Source organism: Callionymus lyra, chromosome 5 (genome assembly GCF_982586985.1).
Source record: "Callionymus lyra chromosome 5, fCalLyr1.hap1.1, whole genome shotgun sequence".
Taxonomy (NCBI): Eukaryota; Metazoa; Chordata; class Actinopteri; order Syngnathiformes; family Callionymidae; genus Callionymus; species Callionymus lyra.
Window position 1 is genome coordinate 5,684,482 of NC_141822.1, and position 10,002 is coordinate 5,694,483.

At 34.8% G+C, this 10,002-nt stretch overlaps 1 protein-coding gene across 1 annotated transcript in view; it reads left to right on the plus strand.

Annotated features, from left to right (window-relative positions):
• mtrex (Mtr4 exosome RNA helicase) overlaps positions 1-10,002 on the plus strand; it is a 31,778-nt gene that overhangs the window by 21,529 nt on the left and 247 nt on the right. The window contains exons 18-25 of the mRNA XM_087790593.1: positions 749-817; positions 883-1,119; positions 2,072-2,260; positions 5,108-5,271; positions 5,372-5,477; positions 6,746-6,802; positions 6,916-7,078; positions 8,161-8,265. Coding sequence (XP_087646719.1) covers positions 749-817; positions 883-1,119; positions 2,072-2,260; positions 5,108-5,271; positions 5,372-5,477; positions 6,746-6,802; positions 6,916-7,078; positions 8,161-8,265 — 1,090 coding nt within the window. The remainder of the gene's footprint in view (positions 1-748; positions 818-882; positions 1,120-2,071; positions 2,261-5,107; positions 5,272-5,371; positions 5,478-6,745; positions 6,803-6,915; positions 7,079-8,160; positions 8,266-10,002) is intronic.

Genomic DNA, 10,002 nt, shown 5'->3' on the forward strand with positions numbered 1-10,002 from the left:
ACTTTTAATAATCCCTTCATTCATTTGGAATTTTCCAACAGATTTAATGGTTTGTTTTCAGAAAACTCGGAGGCAGTTTTCTCTTTATTCAACGTCAGGTTGAACTTTCAGAACATAATCCTTTGAATCAACAAAACAGGGAACTCCCATGATGCCTTGGGGCTGATGGGTCGCCACAATACTGTTTTTAAATTATACGTCTATGTAGCCACGTCAAAAAGCGACCGACAGCTGTGATTGGACGGCTGGGCGGCAAAGCATTACGGGTGAAGTTTCACCGTTACTGAGAGGGTTGTTGAGAGAGATGACGCCTCACATGCAACGTTGAGTTTATAAGTTCATATGAATGTTGTTCATTTAAACAAGTGGAAAAGATAATAGTCACTACTTCTTGGATTTAGTTTAATGCGTAGGATTCACACAAAGAAACCTCGTTATAAACGAGGGACCAACACGTTAAAAAAAATCAACTCTATTGATCAACAAATTTGGTCTGTTTTGGAAAAGCTGTTTTTTTATTTGTTCCATGTCGCCTTCAATTTTTAGAAAATTATGATTTAAATCAAAATAAATCTACTGATATTGTTAAATATCACTGAAGAGTAATCAGGAAAACGTTATTTTTCTACACATTTATTTCTGTCACAAGGTAAATATAGTCTTTAGTGAATCGTGATCTGATCTCATCCCGTCTCTGAACGTCAAACGTCTCTGAAGTCTCTCAACGGTTTTAATCGATGACCTGCAGGTGAAAAATGAGGACCTGGACTTCGGCTGGGGCGTCGTCGTGAACTTCAGCAAGAAGTCCAACGTGAAGGTGAGTCGCTGCCGTCGCTGGAGTCGTGCTTGTGTTAGAGTTGAGTTAAGAGTCGATGTTCTCAGACGACCAGCGACCTGGAGCCGCTGTACGTGGTGGAGGTCCTGCTTCACTGCAGCAAAGACAGCATCAAGGACTCGGCCACGGAGTCGGCCCGGCCGGCGGCCGCGGGTCAGACGGGGGAGATGCAGGTGGTTCCTGTGATGCTGAGCCTGATGACCTCCATCAGCTCCGTTCGACTCTACATCCCCAAAGATTTGAGGCCCTTCGACAACCGGCAGCTCATGCTCAAGTCCATCCAGGTCTGGAGTCGAAGTACATCGATGTCATTATTATTATTGGATGTTTATTGGATTTTTATTAACTTTTTTAAGCATTTAATGACTTATTTGAATAATTTAAGTGAGGGGTAAGGGTTCGAATTTGTTTTGAATCAGAAGTTGAATTCTATTTGTATATTGAAAGTATTTATTCATAAACATTTATATTCAGATTAGAATCTTTTATTGCCAGTGTTGTTGATTTATTTTGTGGTTTCAGTGCAGAATAAAATAATTAAATAACATAAAAAGAACAGCAACAACAGAACCAACACCAAAAATATTTAAATATATATACGTATATTACAAAATTTGAAATAATAAAACAAAAACATTACACATAGATTTTCTTATCTAATTATTTAAAAAAACAAATGTTCCAAATTCATTTAAGTTCTAAATTTCTAGCCTTTTAAATTCAATATATAAATGTAAAAAATATCTATTATATACTTTAACTATTATATAATATTGAAAGGCTACATATTTAGAAAGAAATTAATTTGTAAAATTTGTTATGGAATTATTATCAAATTCTACGTGTTAAGAGAAATCATTTGAAAAATTTGCAATTTTGCAATTCAATCATTTAAAAATAATGTATTAATATATGGAAACGATTTAAGAATTTACATATTTAATTTTTTTTTTTTAATAAATACAATTTTATTATTTGTAGTTTTTTCAAATGTATTTCAATCTTTTCGTTTTCTTGTTATCATTTTTAGATTGTGTCTTGTGGCTATTTATCTGTAATGCTAGTCATACATGACTGTTACGAATGTATTTAACACTTATTTGAAACTAAAAAAAGAAGTCGATTCTTCTAAAAATTGCAACATTTTAAATGTTAAATATTATAATCTGACACCGATTTATTTCCCTAGATGTCAAAGATGTCCACTGATGTTTTTCTCTCGCTCCACACAAACAGGAAGTGCTGAAGAGATTCCCGGACGGCGTCCCTCTCCTCGACCCCATCGACGACATGGGCATCAAGGACCCGGCGCTGAAGAAGGTCATCCAGAAGGTGGAAGCCTTCGAGCACCGCATGTACTCGCACCCGCTGCACAGCGACCCCAACCTGGAGTCCGGCTACTCTCTCTGCGAGAAGAAATCTCTGGTGAGGAAACGTATCTACTTTCATGTTTCACGATCACGTCGACGCCCTGCTTCCTGTCAGACCCGGAGACTGCAAACGCTAAAAATGACAAAAGCAGGAAGAAATCTAGAGCAGATTTTCTGCAGAACCTCCTCAGTTTTCCTGATAGGATCTTATGGAGGGGGAAGTTTGATCTGTGGGGGAAACTTCCTGAGGAAATACCACCTTTTCCCTAGTAGTACTTCGACCTTTAGATATTTAAATATAGATCGCGGACGTTATTGTTTGATAAAAAACGTTCAGTGATTCTTTCAAAGAATGAGTTTCTTCTCACCTGTTAAATTAAAGTTTCAGATTTTTTCGTTATTTTCTAGTTCAATAGATCACTATAATACTTGATAAATATATAAATATGTTAAATAACCAAGTTAAGAACTGTGCAGAAGTTTTTGATGTTCTTCAAAACTTTGAGAAGAAGCTGTGTTTTGGATCTTAAAAGACCAAACTTCCTCCAAATCTGTGTTGAATTTGTTCAGCCTAGAGAGGAGGAGGAGGAGGAGGGGGGTGTGCAGTCGAGATTGACATATTACGTTCAAATATTACAGTACTATACGGTCCGGAGGTTACTCAAATGTTTTTTTTTTTGTGGGACTTTTTACTTTTTACTTTTTAAGCAACATAGTTAAATGTTTTCCAGGGGAAAAAAAAGAAAGATTCTCGCAATATTTTCTCAAAACTTACGAAGACACGAGGGCTTAGGTATCGTACCACACTTCAGAAGTACAAAGTACTATAACATGCTTCGTCTTTTGCTACCAATTTCCGATACAAACGTTTGATCAAATATTGATAGTCATTTTTTACAAGACAAAACTGGTGATTAAGAAAAGGCAACATCAGATTTATTTGTTACCAGAATTTAAAAATGATCCTGAAAGAAACTGGCAGCCAGTGAAGAGTTTGAAGGAGAAATGTGAGTTCTTCTACTAGAGCAGCCAGTGAAGAGTTTGAAGGAGAAATGTGAGTTCTTCTACTAGAGCAGCCAGTGAAGAGTTTGAAGGAGAAATGTGAGTTCTTCTACTAGAGCAGCCAGTGAAGAGTTTGAAGGAGAAATGTGAGTTCTTCTACTAGAGCAGCCAGTGAAGAGTTTGAAGGAGAAATGTGAGTTCTTCTACTAGAGCGGCTCAGAATTCTGGCTGCAGAGTTTAGTATGAACTGCAGGCGAGACACATCCTTCTGGTTTAGACACCAACGCTGAAAAATGTAATATTTATTACACATACTATGTTTAATGTAATTTTCAATTATTTCTTTTAGAATTTAACATTTTAATTTATTTTAATTTTTATGTATTTCAAGCATTTTTTAATAATTGAATTCCATCATCTGTATTTTTCCACAAAGAAATAAACATTTTCACAGTAAATTGTTTTTACACATAATTTAATATTAAAATTTGAATAACTAAAAAAAAATCGAAAGTCACCAGACATTACCAACAGAGCACCGAGTTACTTTATCCTTCTTTTACTTAATCATTTATTGAATATTCAATTTATAAGGCTATGATTAAAGCATAGAATTAATTTATAAATATTATTTTACAATTATTGTAATATTAAACTTTGTGTGTAGAAAATGAATAATTAAAAAAAAAAGAAATAAATTAAATTGTTTAAAGATATTCCCCAAAAAACCTTTAAATAAAATAAAAGTGAATCAATATTCAGATGATGCTGCTCTGTCACCTGTGTTGTGTTGATTGTTGGTTGTGCTTCACATTTGTGTGTTTGTTGTTGATGCCGACACACACACACGTGTCGACCCTGATTACACTTCGCTTACGAGGCAGAATTAAAGTCGCCCCAATAATCCTCTGAGCCAGATCTGCTCCTTAGATCTCAGGCTCGTTTGACATCACTTCCTGTTTACCTGTCGTCGTCCCGTCAGCGAGCACAACAATTGTCCTTCAGTCGACTCGTGAGGATTCAAGATGACAATGAATCAAAATCACAAAAGCTAAAAAGCTAGTGGTTCAGTCATTTTAAGCGGCACCTTTAAACTTGATCAGAGGGAAATGTCAATCAAACTCTACTGCCATGAGCACAAAAAAAGTTTAGAACCTTGACATGGTTTTCTGGAACATTCTGAAACAGGATTCAAAACTGAGCCGGAGTCACTGCAGTTCATAAGTGTTTTATTTTTGACTTTCTTCTGGTGAGTCTTAATTGTTTAACAGCGGGTGTTTTGGAAGAAGTAAGTCGACTCAAGTTAACGTCCAAAAATAACTTTATTTTTTCATTTCAGCAGCGACAAATTACAATTTTGGTAATAATACAAAATCTTGACTTGACATTGAAAATTGAAATAATAATATGGAAACAAAACACGAATAAATGTGATAAATCTTAAATGGTCACAGTAAAAAAAAAGGGTTGTTTGATTAATCTATAAAAAAGTTGAATGCAAAAAAAAACAAAACAACCAAGACACACTCGCTCAAACCGGTTGCAGTAATCTCACTCCATAGACATAGTCAGCCATGATGTGACGTGCGTCGTTAATCCCACCCCGTGATGACGCAATGACGTAATCCCGCCCACGGGGTGTCGGCTCGGTCGGCGCACAGTCATGAAAGTGTTTGTAAACAAGTCACCCACCAGGTGATGTTCATATATAAAGCGTTTTTTGGGAAATGAAACGATTTTAAGTGCGCCTTATAGTGCGGAAAATATGGTAGGTCCATCACCACAAGCTCGTAACTATATATATATATTTAGAATTAACCAATTCTTAAGTCGACTCATCAAAGCTCTGACTCAGACGTCGTCGTGAAGTTTCTCTGGCGCTAAAGATGTTTTCGTTCAGATGGCGACGGAGCTGCGTGCGGCGCGCCGCGAGCTAAAGAAGGCTCGTACGGTGCTGCAGATGGACAAGCTCAAGTGCAGGAAGAGGGTCCTGCGGCGACTCGGCTTCGCCAGCCCCTCGGACGTCATCGAGATCAAGGGGCGCGTGGCCTGCGAGATCAGCAGGTGAGGCTCGACTCGTCTGGTCTTCAGACGTCGTTGCTACATGTGTTTGTGTGTGTTCATGTGTGTGTTCATGTGTGTGCGTGTGTGCGTGTGTGTGAAGTGCGGACGAGCTGCTGCTGACGGAGATGATCTTCAACGGCCTCTTCAACGACCTGACGGTGGAACAAGCCACGGCGCTGCTGTCCTGCTTCGTGTTCCAGGAGAACGTGAGTGAAGACGACACTCTGTCTGGACGTGACACGCCTGTTGCCAGGCAACCACACCGGCGGAGAGTCATTAGTTCTCGTGAAATCTTTATATAATATATATAACTTTATTTTTAATGTTTGCAGAGAAGTTACACAATTACAAAAAGATGGATTAAAATAAATAAGATCATGAAATGATATAAACTCTGTTCTTTTATTTGCACTTTGATCTTTTATTTGCACTTTGATCTTTTATTTGCACTTTGATCTTTGATTTGCAATTTGTAATAATCACAAAGTGCAAATATAAAGAACAAACGTCGAATAAAATACTGCAAGGCATTACAAAATATTATTTTTAACTTTGTCCTTTTTGTTGCACTTTGTTATTTTCTTTAACTGTCCTTTTATTTGTAAAGTGCAAGGGATGACAAAGTGCAAATATAAAGAACAAAGATAAAATAACAAAGTGCAGGGGATGACAAAGTGCAAATAAAAGGACAAAGTTAAAATAAAATAACAAAGTGCAAGGGATGACAAAGTGCAAATATTAAGAACAAAGATAAAATAACAAAGTGCAAGGGATGACAAAGTGCAAATATTAAGAACAAAGATAAAATAACAAAGTGCAAGGGATGACAAAGTGCAAATATAAAGAACAAAGATAAAATAGCAAAGTGCAAGGGATGACAAAGTGCAAATATAAAGAACAAAGATAAAATGACAAAGTGCAAGGGATGACAAAGTGCAAATATTAAGAACAAAGATAAAATAACAAAGTGCAAGGGATGACAAAGTGCAAATAAGAGGACAAAGTTCAATTAAAATAACAAAGTGAAGGGATGAAAAAGTGCAAATATAAAGAACAAAGATAAAATAACAAAGTGCAATGATGACAAAGTGCAAATAAAAGGACAAAGTTAAAATAAAATAACAAAGTGCAAATATTAAGAACAAAGATAAAATGACAAAATGCAAGGGATGACAAAGTGCAAATAAAAGGACAAAGTTCAATTAAAATAACAAAGTGAAGGGATGACAAAGTGCAAATATAAAGAACAAAGATAAAATAACAAAGTGCAAATAAAAGGACAAAGTTCAAATAAAATAAAGTGCAAGGAATGACCAAGTGCAAATAAAAGGACAGTTAAAATAAAATAACAAAGTGCAAATGATAGAACAAAGTACAAATATATAAATATCCCAAAAGGTCAAATCTAAAACAAAGAGCATCTCCTTTATGTCGTGACGTGAAGTTTGAATCCTGGTCAATGTTCCTCCTCCAGGCCAGTGAGATGCCTAAGCTGACGGAGCAGCTGGCGGCGCCGCTGAGACAGATGCAGGTGAGGAGACGCTCTGCTGTGATTGACGGGTCGGGTGTGATTGACGGGTCGGGTGTGATTGACGGGTCGGGTGTGATTGACGGGTCTGCTGTGATTGACGGCTGTCGCCGCAGGAATGCGCCAAGAGGATCGCGAAGGTGTCGGCGGACGCCAAGCTGGAGGTGGACGAGGACTCGTACCTGGGCCAGTTCAAGCCTCAGCTGATGGACGTGGTCTTCGCCTGGTCCAACGGCGCCACCTTCGCCCAGATCTGCAAGATGACGGACGTCTTCGAAGGTGAACCTTTTCCTTCTTCCGGGTACAGATCGCACGCTGTTGTGCAGGCGAGCAGCGTCTGAAGAGAAGTGATGGAGTCGAATATATGTTTGAATCATAGTATTATTAATTATCTTATGTTTGAGTAACTTTTTATTTCCACCTGATAAAAAATAAACAACCTGCTGCTAATTTAGTTAAAGTTTCTCCCAGAATTTAGTCATTTCAACTTATTACTTAATTTTAGTGTAAAACCCTGAAGTACAAAATCTTAACTAGACAATTAAATGTAAAATAAAAAACCTGAAAACTGGACATTAATAAATCTTAGGTTCAAAATCATGTTAAACTCAAGCATGACTTGAACTAATTGAATGAGTTCAATTGATTATCTTTTCATTTTTATTTAATTTATTTTGTTTTACTGGTAGTTTTGGTGTTTTTTTTAATAACCATTTTATTTTTTTAGATTTTTTTTTATTGTTTGACTTTTATCGTAGATGACCTTGAAAATGAAATTGGTAAAAAAAAAAAAATCCCAAAACCTCACGTTAATAAATGAACGCAGTTTTTGGTTTTACAAAAAAAAAAAAAAAATAATAATTGGGAAAAAATTCAATTATTATTAAGTAAAAAAGTCGTAATTTTTTTTAATCTAAATTCAAAAATAAGTGTCATAAAATCTTCCAGTAAAACAATAAAAAAAATCAGGTCAAAATGTACTGTTTACGGATCAAAAACTACAATAATTGAGAAACTGACGCCGTGATTCTACAATCTTTTGTATTCATTTCTGAAACAAACGTCTTTTTTTAGCACTTGAAATACTTTGATGTTCGTGCATTACTGGAGCAGGACAGCAGGGGGCAGTAATGTTCATGAGCTCGCCTGCACAACAGGGTTTAAGGAAGGAAGTGAAGAAAAACATTAAAGATTGAATGTGAAGTCGATCAGTTGCACAACTTTCTCGTCAATAAAAGAAAAAAGCAGAAGAAACTTTTGTAAAGAAAAAAAGCAGAAGAAACTTTTGTGGACGAAGACGGTGGTTTGTGTTGATGATGCGAGACGAGTGTCATTGTGTTGTTGTTGTTGTGCGTCTGCAGGAAGCATCATCCGCTGCATGCGTCGTCTGGAGGAAGTTCTGCGTCAAATGTGTTCGGCGGCGAAAGCCATCGGTAACACAGAGCTGGAGAACAAGTTCGCTGAAGGTCGGTTTCTACTCTCTTTGCACTTTATTCCAATGTTTCTCTGAAGCCAAATATTGCTGCATTAGTAATTAAACCATAACAAATATATGAGTTAATTATAAATACAATATAAATCTTACTGAATTTTAATATTCTAATTAAATGAATTGTTTAATTGGATTCAACTTTATTAATAATGAAAGGTTTGATTACATTTTATTTTTATTATTTCTAAAAAACACTTTTCTTTTTTGAATTCAAATATTCCTGGATTGAAAAGCAGTTTTTTTATATACAAAAAGGATAAATGAAAATGAAATGATATAAACTTCGTTCTTATATTTGCACTTTATTCTTTACTTTTTTTTTTTACACATGGAATTTTTATCTCATAATTCAAATAATTGATCATTTAAATAATATTGAATTTATAAAATGTATTTTTAGTCATTAAATGTATTATATAAATATTTGTTTAATGGTTACAGACATGACCAACAGAGCACCAACTCTATTATACCAACATTTATATTTTAAAAAACTACAAATGTAAAGATATTAAATTAAAGATTTTTGAAATAGTGTAATTAGAAAATCAAACTCTTGTTTTAAAAAATGTATTTATTTGAAAATATTCTATTTATTTTTAACTCAAATGTAGCTCCTGAGCAAAGACCGTATTGAATTAAATGATTTAAACTAATAATAATAACTTGTTTAAAACTCATTTAGTTGCTACAGTAAGGTAAGGTAAGATAAGGTAAAACTTTATTGATCCCTCAGTAAAAATGTTGAAATGATCTGAAGATCCTTTGGTTCTCGTCTGGATCTCATCATAACCAGAAGTATTTACTGGACAAATATTTGACTCCGACGTTTATTTAAATGTGTTGAGTTTGGATCCGAAGAGAAGATCTTTTCTCTAAACACGAACAGATTATCTTGACGAGGATCCGCTCGGATTACTGTTGAATTAGAGCTTCGGTCTCGGAGCAGACGGTTGTGGGTTCAGATCCCAGGTTTGCTCGACGGTGAGAATGTGTTTTAGGGTTAAAAAGCAACTTTTCCAATGAGAAAAAATATATTTTAATCAAACGTCTGCTTCTAAATGTTGATCAATTAATCTGAGCTTCTGTTCAAAAATACATTTTAGGTTAAATAAACTTTTTCAACAAAATGATTAATGTTTTTTTAATGATGCAAAGTGACAGTTCCTTAAAAACATATATATATAATTCACTTTTTTAGAGCTTGAAAAAAACGTTTAAAATCATTTTTATAAAAAATGTTTAGCATTTGAATTTTTAATGTTACAAGTCAATAATTATGATATTTTGAAGAAGTCGATTCTTGTTTTGAATTGTTTAAAAAATGTGTAATTTTGTTTGAAAATGTAATTATTCAAAAATGAATGTTCCAAATTAAACACAACGATGCAGTAGTTCTGTACTCTGTTGGTAATGTCTGGATACTATAGAAACATTTAAAAAGTATTTTTAATAGTCTGGCTACTATAGAAACATAAAAAAAGTATTTTTCATAATAAAAATCATAATTTGATTTGAAACTTGCTGTTAAAAAATGTCAATTGTATATTGTAATATTTATACATTTAACTTTGAAATATTAAAAAATTTGGATTCAACAATTCAATATTTTCCGATGACCTTCAGAGTCATGTGAACAAAAAAGGCGAAGAAGAAAGTGTAGACGTGGTGGAGATCAGTGTAATGGATTTTTTGTTAATTAAAATGACGC